Source organism: Aethalodelphis obliquidens, unplaced genomic scaffold (assembly GCF_003676395.1).
Source record: "Aethalodelphis obliquidens isolate GAN/ISIS:26980383/991018 unplaced genomic scaffold, ASM367639v1 scaffold45, whole genome shotgun sequence".
In the NCBI taxonomy this organism is placed as follows: Eukaryota; Metazoa; Chordata; class Mammalia; order Artiodactyla; family Delphinidae; genus Aethalodelphis; species Aethalodelphis obliquidens.
Window position 1 is genome coordinate 14,656,779 of NW_020837989.1, and position 15,986 is coordinate 14,672,764.

Sequence of the window (15,986 nt, forward strand, 5' to 3'; positions counted from 1 at the left end):
AAGGGTGGGCGACGCATTGAGGCGAGTGCAGCAAATGTCAAGATTCGGGGGAGGGGCCTCCGCGGGAAACTTGGACGTGGGCCCCGAAGGGGGTGGAAGGAGAGGTCAGGAGTTGGGGTGGGGGAAGGAGGGCGTACTGTGCAAGCAACTTACTGTTTCGCTTGCAACTTGCTTTTAAGCCTGCCACCTCCCGCTTTCCTTAAAAATAATAATTTAAAAATGCAAAGAAATCCAGTTCGCTGGAGGTTTTGCATTTGGCGTGCAACTTCCTTCAAGTGTGAGCGCGCTAGGAGGGAGGGAGAGATGGGGGTTGAACTTGGCAGGCGGTGCCTCCTTCTGCCGCCGCCGCCGCCGCCTCGCAGGCTCGGAGAAGAGGGTGGGGGACAGTCGGGGCGCAGGGGAGGGTGGGTTCTGCTTTGCAACTTCTCTCCCGGTGCGAGCACGCGGCGGCGGCTGCAGACAGGGCCGCCCAGACGATGCGGGGGTGGGGGACCGCCGGCACGCGACTCCCCCCCGGCCCAGAGTATGTATGCGCCGACCCCCTTCCCTGCCCTCCCCTCCCTGAAGCCTCCCCAGAGGGCGTGTCTGGCCGTCCGGCCCTACGAGGGGCCGAGACGCCGCTGCACCGTTTCCGTGCAACCCTGTAGCCTCGTGCGAAGTGACACACTTCGCTCAACTCGGCCCGGGGGCGGCGGCGCGGACCACCCTCGCGGCTCTGCTGCGGGCCGCGCCCCGGCTCCCCCAGCCAGCCCGCTGTCACCCGCAGGGGCGCTGACGGTTGCTGCCGAGGGACCGGGCGAGCTCCGGACTGGGTCGGGAGTCGCAGAGCTGGGCTGGGGCGGGAAGGAGCAGCGAGAAGAGAAACTAGAGAAACTCGGCTTCCCTCCGAAGCCCGCCCCAGAAAGACCAGGTCGGCCCCCGCCGCCGCCTCCTCTCCTTTCGCCTGGGGGGTGAGGGGTGGGGGTCGAGGAGAAGCCTCGGGCGCCCAGGAAGCAGCCTCGGCGGGGGCCGTGCCGGGGGGCCGCGGGCGGGCAGGCGCCGTCGCGGCCGGGGTGGCGGGGCCCGCGCGGAGGGCGTGGGGGCGGGGGCCGCGGCCGCCCCTGCAGTTGCCTAGCGTCGCCAACAGGTTGCACCGTTCCCCGCGCCGCCGCGCGGCCCCTCGGGCGGGGAGCGGCCGGGGGTGGGGTGGGAGCGCGTGTGTGTGCGAGTGTGTGCGCGCCGCGGCGCCGCCTCCGCCCGCCCCCAGCTCGGTCCCGCTCGTCTGCAGCGGCCGGGCGGCCCTTTCGCTTGTCCGCGCTGCCTCCCCTCCTCCTCCTCCTCCTCCTCCATTTTGCGAGCTCGAGTCTGTGACGGGAGCCCCAGTCACCGCCCGCCCGTCGGGGACGGATTCTAGTGGGTGGAAAGAGACGCAGCAGCCGGAGCGGCGGGAGCGGCGGGGCGCCGGCACGGAGGACGCGCGCCCGAGAGCCCCGGCCCGCGAAGACGGGCGCGGGGCGGGGAGCTGGCTTGTCAGCCGGGAAATGGGAGACTTTCTCAAATAGGGGCTCTCCCCTCCCCCCATGGAGAAGGGGGCGGCTGTTTACTTCCTTTTTTTAGAGAGAAAAAAAATCTCTCGCTCCCGCTCCTCCTGCTTTCACACGCTAAGTTGTTTATCTCGGCTGCGGTGGGAGCGGCGGACGGTGTGGGGTGAGTGGCGCCGCCGGCAGAGGTAAGGGGAGGGGAGGGCCGGGGGCTGGGCCCCCACGGGCGCTCGCGCCCCGAGGTGCGGGCCGGGGCCGGGAGGCCGGCTCGGGGGCGCCGCAGGAGCCTGCAAAGTTTTATTAGCTTCGGGTAGTGGGGGTGGGGGCTGGCGAGGGCCGGGGGACGGTGACGACAGGGCAGCGCGCGGGTGACAGCGCTGGCCTCTTCCTCTCCCTGGACCGCCGTCCCCTGGCCGAGGGGGAGGAACCCGAGCTCTCTGCGAGTGGAGCCTCGTCGAGCCGTCCGGGTTTCCAGGCTCTCGTTCGCTGGTGAGGAATCCTGGTCTCTCTCTCTTTTTTTTTTTTCCTTCTTCCCCAAGTCCCTTTTCTTTTCCCTCCCAGGGGGCCTCCCAGACACCCATTTTTTTGGTGAACGCTGAGCCGCGTCTGAATCCTGCTCGCCCGACTCTGTCCGCTCCACCCTAGAGCGCCCGAGCGCGAGCAGGGTTTGTGTCGAGGCTCCAGTGCGTCTCCTTTCTGGCGGGCGCGCAGGGGTGTGTGTGAGTGTGTGTGTGTGCGCGCGTGTACACACGCAGGGGGCTGACAGCCTGCTACTCGGAGACTTCGGCCAGGGCTGGTGTTATCTGGTAGAAGTGGGCGTGTCGGAGAAAGAACTCAACAGGTCTGGACATATTTCTTTTTTAACCTCGCGCTTTTCTTTACCCCCCCCCCACGCCCCGCGAGGGTTTGTTCTTTAGCGCTTGGCATCACTTCGCTCCTGACGTTTTGAAGTGGCCCCTTTTAGAAGAAGACCCTCCCGAACCATAATAGTTTCGTGGTGCGATTTTTGACAAGCGCTAGTCGGACGTTTTGAGGTTGCAGACTTGGTAATTGCAGTCTTGTAATGCTGCTTAAGACCCCTTGGCATGGTTCATTAAGGCCAATTACTGTGACAGGGTTATTTGCAATTTAAACGGGGGGATAAAATCGTTTGAGGGATCGTTTCGTTTTATGAAGTATTGTTTTGGTTTCGAGTTTGAAGGCAGCTGTCAAAGTGGCGTGGAAATTCATTAGGCTCCATTTGATATCTTGTGTTTAGAGATCGTTATCAGCTAAACACGGCGGAGGGGCGGGGAGATAAGCAGTTTACCTTCAACCTCAAGATTTGTAGTGGCACGTCCCCACCTCTCTGTCTACCTTCATCACGCTCCACTTTTAGCGAGGGCCAGTGAAGTTTATGCTTCTTAAAGTCTCTATACGGGAAAACTTTCCTTTCATTGGACAGGATTTGACTATACTGTCGCAAATATGCTTATCAAAGTCTCTGCCCGCCTCTTAAAACATCTTGATTGTCAACAATCTTCTAGCAACCTAACCCTCTTGAGAGTAGGCTCAGAATTAGGATAGGTGAAGGTTTAGAATGCAGGGAGAATTATTCTGAGCATTGTATTATTTTACTTGGATTTATATGAATGTGATTTTACAGTTCTGGGGTGGTTATTTTTCCCTTTGTTTTTCAATACTTCGATATATGGAAAGGAAAATCTTAATTTAGAGACATAATAGTATTTCATACTGAGGGTCTTAAGCAGTTTTAAAAGAAAATGTAGCTTCATCTAGATTTTATTGTGTTGTAAGGGTTTGAGAGAGCTATATTTCTTATACCGTATTTAAAATATTGTAATGAGAAGCTACTACACATTCCTTCTTAAATCTAAATTTTAGTTAGCTTGTATGCAGTGTGTTTCATTTCATATGTCCAAAATTTGAAAGCAGGCACTATTAGGCACATTCAGTAAGAAATATCGGTTAAAAATAGGAGCCTTTTCCTACCCTATTGGAAGATGAGCAGACCATCATTGTTTATCTTCCAAGTAAAATGCATGGTTCACCAGTAGGTTGTACTAAAAGGTTTGGATGTGTGACCAGCCGGTAGGAGAGGAATTGGGAGTAATTAGAGATAGAGAATTCTAGCATAGTGTTTATCAGATTTTATGTTTATTAGTTCTCAGAAAAGCCAACAGCCTTGACTGGTTGAAAAGAGGTAGGAATTTCAATGATCATACTTCCTTTTTTTTAATTAAATACTTTGACATCAACTTGAACCTTCAGAATAAACAGATGTAATGAATTATAATGTCCGTGATTAACAAAGTTACCAATTTGTGAGTGGCAGGATGAATAGCCAAGCTTAGTTTGATACAGTTTTGTCCTCAGCTGTGCAAATGGACTGCATTGTACTTTTAAATGTGGCACGCTGAATGCAAGCAGGAGACACGGCTTTTATTTTACGGAAGTCAGAATCTACTCTTCTGATAACAAGGAATTAGATTCGGAATTAACTAAAAGGTTCATTTAACAGGCTCTTACTAATCGGATCACAGAGATAATGTGATTTTATAGCTTATTATGTCCCCCTCTCTTTTTTTTGTAGCTGATATTCACTGATGGACCCCAAGGAATCATTAAGCCCCCCCAGTAGAGAAGAAATCCCCAGCAGTGTGCTTAGTCGAGAGAGGGGAAATGTGATGGACTTCTATAAAACCCTAAGGGGAGGAGCTACTGTGAAGGTTTCTGCATCTTCACCCTCACTGGCTGCTGCTTCTCAGGCTGACTCCAAGCAGCAAAGACTTTTGGTTGATTTTCCAAAAGGCTCCGGAAGCAATGCGCAGCAGCCAGATCTGTCCAAGGCAGTTTCACTCTCAATGGGACTGTATATGGGAGAGACAGAGACAAAAGTAATGGGAAATGACCTGGGATTCCCACAGCAGGGCCAAATGAGCCTTTCCTCTGGGGAAACAGACTTTCGGCTTCTGGAAGAAAGCATCGCAAACCTCAATAGGTCGACCAGTGTTCCAGAGAACCCCAAGAATTCAGCATCAGCTGCTGCCTCTGCTGCCCCCACAGAGAAGGAGTTTCCAAAAACTCACTCTGATGTATCTTCAGAACAGCAAAATTTGAAGGGCCAGACTGGCACTAATGGGGGTAATGTGAAGTTGTATACCACAGACCAAAGCACCTTTGACATATGGAGGAAAAAACTCCAGGATTTGGAGTTTTCTTCTGGGTCCCCAGGTAAAGAGACAAGTGAGAGCCCTTGGAGCTCAGACCTCTTGATAGATGAAAACTGTTTGCTTTCTCCTTTGGCAGGAGAGGATGATCCATTCCTTCTGGAAGGAAACTCAAAAGAGGACTGTAAGCCTCTTGTCTTACTGGACACTAAACCTAAAATTAAGGATAATGGAGATCTGATCTTATCAAGCCCTAACAGTGTGCCACTGCCCCAAGTGAAAACAGAAAAAGAAGATTTTATTGAACTCTGCACCCCTGGAGTAATTAAGCAGGAGAAACTGGGCCCAGTTTATTGTCAGGCCAGCTTTTCTGGAGCAAATATAATTGGTAATAAAATGTCTGCCATTTCTGTTCATGGTGTGAGTACCTCTGGGGGACAGATGTACCACTATGACATGAATACAGCATCCCTTTCTCAACAGCAGGATCAGAAACCTATTTTTAATGTCATTCCACCAATTCCTGTTGGTTCAGAAAATTGGAATAGATGCCAGGGATCTGGAGATGATAACTTGACTTCCTTAGGGACTTTGAACTTCTCCGGTCGATCGGTTTTTTCTAATGGCTATTCAAGGTAAGATTAACGCTTTCTGTTTCTTGAGAATGGTACATTTAAGATCAATTGATAGATTTAAGTATTCATTTATTTGAATGTGTTCGACAACAATTCAAGTGCTTTTTCATGTGAATAAGTTTAAGCGGGCTCTTGAAAGTAGGCATGGTAGAAAACCTAAGTGATTGGTCTGTACAAAACCCTTCCCAGTATTTTTTTTCCCCCCTGAAATAATGGTATTTAGTATCCCATTGGCCAGTAATTGAAATTTTTATGTAAAAATTTTAAAGAATACTGCTCATTTACAGGTGTCTTTAGTAAAAAATATGTAAATTCAAGGGGGTATAGTGTTTAGAAATATATATTTATTGTGCATATTTTTAAAGCTGTTTTAGAATATGCTCTTACACTACGATGAAAAACACCCGTAATACTTCACGTAATCAAACGTTGTGCTGTATTTGTACATTTGTGAAGTGTTAGCCTGAGGAGATTAAAGGGTTAAAAATTAGAAGTACTAACAATGAACCCTTTTCTTCAAACTGAACCTTGAAGAATCTGAGTTCTGAGATTGCTAAAGCAATGCAGTCAGTGCGCAGTGTACCTGACGAGAGTGTTAGACGTGGGACTTGCCCACAGCGTTCCTGACCTAAAGCAGATAAGTTGTGTCTGCTGATTGGTCTCTTTAAGAAAGGAATTGGTGGCAACACGGTGCTTGATGTTACTTTCAAATGTTCTTACAAGTTCTCAAGTAGATAGCTGATGGCCAACATTGTTGAGCTTCAGTCTCAGCTATGTTTGATTTGTTTCTCTGTCTCCTTTTTTCTGCATCATTTTTAAGTATATTGACATTTCCATTTGACCTCAAAAAGGTCTGTTAAAAGTAATTACCAGGAGAAAGTTCTAAATGTAGGTGTATCTTCCTAGGAGTTAAGTTCTCTATCCTGCACCCCCACCCCCAGTTCAGATAAATGTATATCACATTTTAGGTGTGAAGGAAAATATAAAAATGTAATTGTAGAGACACAAGATTGATTGATTAATCAGTGGGTTTTTTTGAGGGAGGAGGAAGGGCATAGTAGACACAGTGATTTCTTTGTATGTAAGTACTGTAAGTTCTTAAATATTCGTGTTCACATTAACTAGTCATTGAAGATTTTATTTAAAACTCTCTTTAAAAATGCTTTTTCTGTTAAAGGTATATTCTAATACTGAGGTGTCTCTTTTCTTTCCTCTTTAAGTAGGAAGCTTTGCTTGTTGGGGAAAAAATTTAGACTTAGATTTAGGCTATGTTCTGTTCCTTTAAAAGGCTTAGATGTTTCTTATCAAAAGAAAAAAAAATCCTTGGTTCTTGTGTGTCTTAACGTAAACTACCTACTAATCTATTATTAAAATAATAATTATCTTTTACTTAGAAGAACACTTCAGCTTTTTATTGCTATCATTCTGAATTGAAGGTTTAAAATGTTTTCAGTAAGGAGATTTGAGATGTTATCGCATAAGCTGTTGTGTTTAAACGTTAAAAGACATGCTGTGTTTTAAATTTTTCAATCTCAAATTTTTGGCAGTGGAATTGATGATTGAATGTGCTTGTTTGTCTTGAAAGAGTAAGTACAGTTGGTTTGACTAAGCTTTCTGTAGGAAACTTACATTGATTTATAAAACATGGAATCGTACAAAGAAAAATCATATATCTTAGGAAAAGCTTGGTGATTATTAATGCTTTTTGTTCTGATAATCAGCATGGTAATGTTATCATTTTCCTTACTACAAAAAAGGCATGGAACAAGAACTTATCATTTTCCATTCACAATGAACTTTCATTAAGCCCTATAGAATCTAGGATCTGGAGAGTAAGTCTTAGATGAATATAGTTATCCTTAAATCATTAAAGATCATTTTAGTACTTTTTCTAGTAGTTTATAACATTTAAAGTGTGTCAGCCTCATAACAGCCATATGATAGTAGACAAAGCAGTGATGATGTGGCTCTTTCAAGATTCTTTAATATCCAGTGAAATGATTATTTTATGCCAATGTGTGATTTGGAATTATAATCAGTAGTTTGTGTCCTAATGAAAAGGTATAATATCTTTACAGGATAGTTTGAGAAAGTTTGAAAATTTTGTACCTTATGGGATTAACATTGGGAACTGTGATTACCCAGAACAAAGCTTCTTCCAAATAAATTGAAACAATGTTTCTTTTTTACCATCATTGAATTAGCCTGTTGTTTCCAAACAATAGCCTTGATATAACTAAAATTGGTTGCTTTCTCTTCTCTATATGTTACTTTGGTTCCAGCCAAACATTAAGGCCAGTGACCCTGAGTAATCAGCAGGTATATCAACATGTTGAGACAACTATACTGAATACTGACTTTCTGAATTTAGATATAGAAATATTAAATCCACTAATAACTTGCCTTCTATTTAAGTTTTTTAAAGCAAAAATTGTAATTTGACTTTTTAAGATGTCACCTAAAATTGCTTTTTCTTAGTATGCTTGAAAAAAGTCACTTTACACTCTGTTTTGGGAGGGAAGGCAATTCCTTCTGATGTGTCAACATAGCACAACATCCAGTTATTATGTTAAATTGTAAAATTATGAGTGTCATGATTGAGCATAGTAAAGTGTTTTTTTTTAAGGTTTAAGTTCGTTGATAGTAAAACAAGAGAAACCTCATTGATACTCAAATACATTCTTTAAGTAAAACGAACTAGCCATTCTACCTTAATATGCTTTTTAAATTCTGAAATTCAGTAAATTTAGCATAAACGTGTAACATTGATGAAGGCAGATTTCTGCATGATTTGATTTTCAGCATTGTTTTACTTGAGCATTAATGGTGAAACTGCTGAAAAGAGGCAAAGAAGTAAATGGTTTCAGGTGGAATTAGAGCTTTTATTGGGATTATGTTGAAACTTTAGTGTTAAAAAGTTGATCATTTTCTGAAGGGTATGATTATTGGAGAGAAAGAATGACGCAAGATGAATTTGTAAATTCAGTCTTAGGTGGAGTTTAGGGCTCTGTTGGTTGCCATTTAATGAAGCTATGAAAATTTATGTAGATTTTAACATCTCATTATTAATTGCACCTGTGTCTAATTTTATTAACATAATGCAAATGAAGACCTGTACAAGCACAGGATGAGTGAAGCAAATTCTGTCCCTTTTTCATTTTTCTTATTAACATCATGTTGAATGTTTTCTCAGAGAAGGGAGGCATAAAGAAGAGATTTTTATTGATTTTCCCCCTTTCTAATGGATACTTTCTTTACTTCCTTTTTCCTCTCCTTCCAGAGGTTCTGGCAGTGAGTGTTTCAATCAGTGTCTTTTTTAACCTTAATGTTTCTGATATTCACTCATAAAACGATTTCTGAATGTTAAAGGAGATTTGCTTTTGGCTCTTTGTGTATTTTTAGCTTTATGATAATCTTTTCCTTTTCTTAAAACCCTCTACTTCTTTATGGCTATATTATTAGTAAAAGAAAAAAAAAAAAACACAAGGTAAAACACATTGTGTATTCAGGTGTGTCAATTTAGTGTGGAATGACTCCAGTATAGAAATGTGTGATTAGCGTGTGGTCAGATTTTATTGAAATTACTTCTTGTGATGTTTCTTTGGCTATTCCATTATATTTTTATAACTGATAAAATTGTATTATAATGCTGTTTTGGTTTTATCTATTGATGTTACAGATATTTTAGTTAATCTGACCACTTTCAACATTATGTTGACTGTTTATAAATTTTATGAAAGACCTATTCTGAAACATACCTTCCATAAATGTAGCTTAAATGCAAATTGTAATAGTAGTAAAATTCATATGTGTGTAGAGATCACTTTAGGGGCTTTTTGAGATTTTAGTGAAGGAGAGATTGACTCAAAAGGGTTTATTTTAGTATGAGTGACTAATGTGAAAGAACATCTGTATTAATTGGTTGATTATAAGTCTTAATCCACACTGGCCTGCAGGTGATTGAAATAGGCTAGTTGTTAGGAAATCTTAATTTACATTGGGTTTAAAATAAGCCTGGGACATTTCTTAAAACCTACTTTTTCTTACTTTTAAGATCACACCTAATTTTACTGAGCAGTAAGTTCTCATTATGTACTGCTGTTTATCTGAGCAAATTAAATAGACAAAATAGGTTTGTGCCTAATAGCATTTACCCTTCTGAGGATATCCTGGTAATTGTGTAATGCCGTTTTTACAGGTATTTGCCAAAGTAATGGGCACTTGCTTCCATATTTCTGAGTCAAGGAAAATGTATATTGGTAAATCGTGTTGCAAAAGAATTTTCAAGAAATATTTTGTTGAATTAAACTATAACTGAAAAAAATCAACTACTTATTGACCTCTATAGAAGTGTTTCGAAGCCCATGCTCTCCTTACTTCTGTAACTTCAGAGAGCCAGCTGCTCTCATTTCCTTCTGGCTTGTTCTACTCGTGTTTTGTATTTTCAAGTAAATAAAAATATTCTTATGGGGAACTTCCATTTAGGGGAAAAAAAAAAAGAGAAAATATCTGTTAAGTGTTCCTCTCTCTTTGAATTGTGCATGATCATTTTTATGTTAGCCTGGATTAGAGTGTGAGTTTTAATGGTAATTTTTGTATTGATTTTACCCAGTAAGTTATAGTTTAGAAAGTAAGCAATTTTATAGTGGTTCAAAAATTAGTTGTAGAGAGTGATTTCAACCCCCAGACACCTAATTTTGACAGGTTGCCTTTTTATTCCTCACTACCGTCACAAATGTCCCTTGAATACGGGTTTCCAGTGGAGTTTGTGAATTAAAGGGTATTGGGGGAAGGCAGGCAAGAGAGGGAGGGGCGGTGGAGATGTGGAAAGGTGGAAGATAAGTTTAGAAACATCAAGAGCAATTCCGAAAACCAACAATTTGGATCAGCTGTCATGAAGTCAGAGGACTAAAAAAAGAAAAATTTAGGGCTGTGTTTCAGGATTACAATTTAGTTTCTTTTATCTGAGGTAAAAATCTAAAGCTAATTGTGGCAATATAACCCTGATGTTTATAGGATTACGTTGTTGTCTTTTGCTATACTTTATTACCAAAAAAAAAAAAGATGGAATGGAGATTTTAATTCCTTTTAGATTATTTCAGCTAAGATCAAGTTCATATTTTCCCCATTTTTATAGGCTGCTATTTAATCAATAACAATCTAATTACTGGCATGTAGTTGAAACAAGGATGATGTGTTATGTTGATATAACCACTTTATATTTCCTAGTGCACTTTGACATACACTGTCATCTGACTATGGAGTACAACCCTCTTCTCTAGTAATATATTTCCATGGGTTGCATATTTTTCTGCTGGAATGTTAAAGAAATAAGTTCTTATTTATGTTACATATATATAATAAATTATGGGATTCTGCAGTTGCCAGATGGTCATTTAAACTATTTATATTGCAATATGGTCCTTAAAGCCAATTATTTTGAATGGAAATGTGTCATCACCTAATTTTATCTCTGGGCCAGTTTAAATATTAATGACTTATCTTAGTAGAGCTGCATGCTTAAACATACTTTTCCAGAGTAACTCAAATATTAATTTTGAGTGCTTTAAAACTTTCTTTTGAGCAAGTTTCAGCGAGATTAAAACTATCTATAATACAACAAATTTAGTGAAAGCCTCCTATTTTAAAATTTTTTTCTTTCACGCTGTTAGCGCTCCAAAAATATCTGTGGGGAGAGAAAGGTTTAATGATATGATTAGCTGTAAATGTTTAGCACGTTATCTTACATGGAATTTTAATTTTTTTTAACAATTTGAGAGTTCAACTTAAGTATGCAGTGTTTAGGACATACAGTTTGTTGCAATAAATGTTAACTTTTCTTTTTACAATAAAATTAACCTTTATTCTAGTTGATTTCATAATTATTCTTAATATTTAGCTGTGGCTATTATGAAAGTATATTTGATAGCCAATTTTTTAAAGCTATTGTGAAATGACATCTAACTTAGTACATGCTTTATTATTTCATGCTGGTTGGGGCAATGCAGTGACTTATGACCTTATGATTGTCACATGTTGAACTGTAAAGCTCTACCGGTTTGCTATGGACACTTTTACTTTGTTGTTGTTTTACTGTTTTTGTGCTTTTGTAATTATTGGGGATAAGGGTTTTCTTAATTTTAAGATGATATAAATTGCAAGTTTGGTGGGTTTTTTTCCTAATCTTCAAATCCCTTCCAAACAATTTAATTTAGTTATTCAATAGTAGAAATAGTAGAAGGAAGAAGAAGACTTGAGTTCTAAGGCTGAGCTGAACAAATCTATGACCTTGAGTAATTAGGTGTTTTAGAGTCAAAATATTTTCTTTACAATTATATATGAATTATTTTCAAAACGTGTGTGTACTTCTGTTTCTAAAATTCTACAATCTTCTTAACCTATTGTTTTAGTGAAGGAGGCAACTGGGGTAGGGAATGATATACTAAAACTGGGTCTTTGTACATTATCAAGAAGTACAAGACAAGAATGAACCCAGATTTGGTATTTTTATGAAATAATAATTTAAAATAACATAGTTGGTGGTACATAGAAAATAATATGTAAACACTGTTGTTGGTAGAGCCAGAGAGGTGGGGCTCTTGGGTTCTCAAAGCTTGCTTTCTATGTTTGGTACAATGATTTTAGATTAGAGCTTAAAGGGAGTTGAGAGCTCATCTACTCCCCACACTCTCATTTCTGAGATGAGGAAATGAGACCTATAGAAAGTGTCTAGAGAAAGATCACAGAATTAGTTAGTGGTATCACACTTTGAATACCTAATTCTCAATAGTCTAAACTCCTCAGCAGGCTTCTCTCAACATCTAGTCTCTAGTTGTAGAGATCTGAAACATAATACAGATGAGGTAGGTATTCTATGAAAGTTACTTTGAAGTTAACTATATTGTCCATATTCTTTCCTATATATTTTAACCTTAAAAATCTTAGGAAAAAAGATTATTAAAAATCTTTAATTTTGTGGCACCACTATGCTAAGGACTTTGTATGCATTCATGTCATTTAAACCTCTTAACAATGCTATGAAGATTTTTAATTCTGGTTTCTATATTGTTACTGATTCTGTCCTTAGCTTTGCGGTATTGAAGGCAGCTGTTATTTACCTTAATTTTATAGGTGGGGAAATCTGAGACATTTAAAGAAAAAAAGAAAAACATAGGAATACTTAATAGTGATCTGAAGGGAAATATTTGATATTGTGTTAGAAATCCCTCTTGGATCTTTAATAATTTTTATTTGTCATCAGTGAATTTGTAAACAAAATATAAAGGAGAAATGGGATCATGCCTCTCTGCTGTCTTGCATACATTTGTGTAGTCACTTACGGCTCCCTGTCACAGTTTCAGCTTCTGTAAAATAGGGAGAGCACCCAGCGTTCTTGCTTGCGAGTTTTATGCATGGTTGCTTACTTTGAAAATTAAAAAGTACTATAAAAATTCAACGTGGAATTCTTAAAGCTCTGCAAAGTCTACTGAGCTCAAACCAGCATGACCCTCCCTGGCTTAAGTACATTGGGACATCTGTGCCTATGGAGGTATTTCCTATTTATCAAGCACTGAGACTCTTTCAGTGTCTACTATGTATAATCCCGGAAGGGTCATGGATCCCAGTTTTATAAGGACTAATATATTTAAAACTTTCTAGTGCCAATATCGCTTTTTTACATTGATATATTTTTCAGTTTGGGGTTTTTGTTAGCTTTTCAACGCCATCTAAACTTAATAGCCATACTGATAACTTCAATCACATTGTTATCTTTTTCTAAATAAACGCAGAATACCCCCCTTTCTGTTTTACTGTCTGGTATTCTTGTAAAATCAAGTATGCAAAGATCCTTTGTCATTAAGAAACTTTAATTTGAGAAGCTGTGAGAAAAAGAGCTTCTGACTATAATGAATACCAAAATTTATCCTAAGTTCATAAATTTGGGAGAATTATGAAGCTCACTTGACTTTATTTACTAACTTTTTTCTTTTTGATAAAGTGGTTGAAAAAAACTGCAGAAAAATTTAGTGGATTAAACCAAAGATATAAATCTCTTTAGATAACAAAGAACCGAGTACAGAAACACGTTAAGTGGCAGTTTCTTATCACTAGACACATACAGTGGGCTGGTGTCGGTGCAGTCAGTGGGTACTAGGTTTTGAATATAATCTAAGAAGAAATGTTTCTAAAGGAAAGGTAAGAAAAATAGGTGAAATAATCTCTAATTCAATGTATTAGGGATGAGTGATCCTTTAATTGATAGTAATCATTTAACAAGATAATAATCACTTAACAAGACTGTGCGGTGCTTTGGGGGGCACCAAAGACACTATTTGAAAGAGAAAACAGAGAAGCCGGAAGAAAAAGTTAGAACTAAGAAATCCATGGAAGAAGAAAATGGAAGTTCTAAATGCCAGTTCCAGTGTCTGGTTGAATCTGATTTTTCGAATGCCTAAGTGCTTCTGTATGAATACTGGGAAATATATAAGCAGCCTAGTTACACTGTGTTAATAGGTGGACGAGCCACAAAGGCCTGTCCTAGGAAGGGAATTCTTGAGATGGGTGGAGTGGGAGGTTAACTACAACATCTCAAAGGTCCTTCCAACTGCCCTGGCAGCAGCAAACACTTACTGAGCTAGGCATTGGGCATCCAGAGATAAAGAAGAGAGATATCCCCAACCGTGACTTCACAGATCTTCTCGAGATCTTCATACTTGTCCCACCCTGCCTCCCACTGCACCCCACCCCACAACTTTCCACATCCATTTTGCTTTTTGAAATGTCCACTTACCCAGAAGGCATAAGTGAAACTTCATAGAGGAGGAGAGTGTGTGGATACATGGGAAACAGGAGTTGATTCAGTTATTTGGGATAAAAAGGCGGTAACAAGGAGTCTGAGACAGATGGAAAGAATGAGCTGATTAGATGAGGAATGAGTAGTTGGGAATGAGCCAGCAGGAGACTTCGTCACCTGTGGAGGAAACTAATATGTACAGTGTTGTCATCCTATACATTACATGATATAAGACAAGGAGAAAACATGATTTGCGTGCTTAGTGTGTAACCTCAGGTTATACCCCCTTGGTGTAAGACTTTCTTTTTCTTCTAGTCACTTAAGAATATCTCCTAACTCTCTAGAAGAAGCATAATCCTCTTTTTAGGTCCCCTGATGCATTTTATGCCTGGGAACATTCTCCTCCCGGATATCTACATGGCTCTTTCTCTCACTTTATTCAGGTCTCCACTTAAACATCAGCTCCTAAGAGAGGCCTCTCTGACTGCTTTATCTGAAATAGTAGCATCTTTCACATACTCTTCCCTTCCCCTCAACATTATATACCTAATTGTTTGTGTCTTATCTGCTCACCTGCTGAAAACCTGAGTTCCATAAGAGCAGTGATATTGTCTGCCTTGCTTATTCCTATATCCCAGCAAGTCGAAGAGTGTCTAGCACATAGTAAGACCTCAATAAATACACGTTGAATGTATGAATAAACAAACTTGACATATAAACTAAGATGTATAAGGATGGATTGCGCTCCTGTCTTTCCAGAGAAAGGAAATGTCAGCAGATAGTATCACTGCGAGAGATGGTAGCCCAGGTTATCTTCTCCAGATAGGAAACAGGTTTTAAGATGGGTAAGCGCTTATGTATCCAGAGACAAAGTGTACATAAAGAATTTTATTTTTAATGGTTGTCAGCCTTTAAGTTGGCTCGAAGACTTTGAAATGAATTGCTCTTTCACAGTGTCTTACAACAACTCTGGTACATTTACCATTGGACAAATTAGGGTAACCAAAGCTTTGAAACGAAGAGTTTGAGGTTTGGCCTTTTAAAATTTATCCTGCTTAAGCTAGTAACCTTTTGTAGCTTTCATCTTTATGTTTTTCACTCGTTTAAGAATTGAGGTTATGCTTGCAGACATCTAATGTGTACATTTGTGTTGATTTATCTAGACAAGTCAGGCAAGAAATCAATTTGCCCATTTTTCAGATAACTGTGTGTATAATGACTGAATACTCCAAGAGAGGAGGTATCTTATTTTTGCTTGAACTTCCAGATTATCGTTCTTCAGCTTATTTAGATTTGACTTATTCTACCTATAGTTTTGACTTCTTCTATCTATGGTATATAGCAGCAATTCAAAGTTAGTAAGATAAGTTATCTCTTCCACTAAGAGTGGTAGGAGAGTTCAACCTAATATGGTAAAGACAGTCACAGAAAAGAGAAAATGTAAGGTAAGTAGGTATTAGCTAAAGCCAGAAAATCAGATGTGGTCATTTAAGAATGAACTGCTTTAGTATTCAGGAAAAAAAGAGGGGAGGACCAAGGACAGTGCTCTGGAAGGCATCCAAAGAGAGCAGCCACAAAAGATAATGAACAGCTGGAGAATTAGGAGACAACAACTTTAAATTGGGGCGGGAGAGAGTAGTATATGCTGTCAAGTCAACTAGGATAGAAGAGAGAGAACAGAATATCATAAATACGAGAGACTGTTGTTGAAGCCAGTCTTTAAAATGTATAAACGTCCTCAGAAGTCTCAAAGTGAAATCCTAAACGGAACAATAACACAACTAGATTTAATTTAGTTATTTAAATTCAGAAAGAAAGGAAGAAACCCTGAGTTTGAGATCTTAATCAGTCTTTCAAATTTAGTTGA

At 40.3% G+C, this 15,986-nt stretch overlaps 1 protein-coding gene across 10 annotated transcripts in view; it reads left to right on the plus strand.

Moving 5' to 3' along the window:
- The first annotated feature begins 252 nt into the window (after positions 1 to 252).
- NR3C1 (nuclear receptor subfamily 3 group C member 1) overlaps positions 253 to 15,986 on the plus strand; it is a 131,196-nt gene continuing 115,462 nt past the window's right edge. For 3 of the 10 annotated variants that reach the window (XR_003427756.1, XR_003427755.1, XM_027081731.1), the window contains exons 1-2: positions 1,283 to 1,708; positions 4,114 to 5,325. Coding sequence is in view for 8 of the 10 variants with exons in the window: in XM_027081731.1 (XP_026937532.1) it covers positions 4,127 to 5,325 (1,199 nt within the window). In the remaining 2 variants the exon portion in view is untranslated. The other 7 variants (XM_027081738.1, XM_027081739.1, XM_027081735.1 and 4 more) reach the window with 6 other exon arrangements.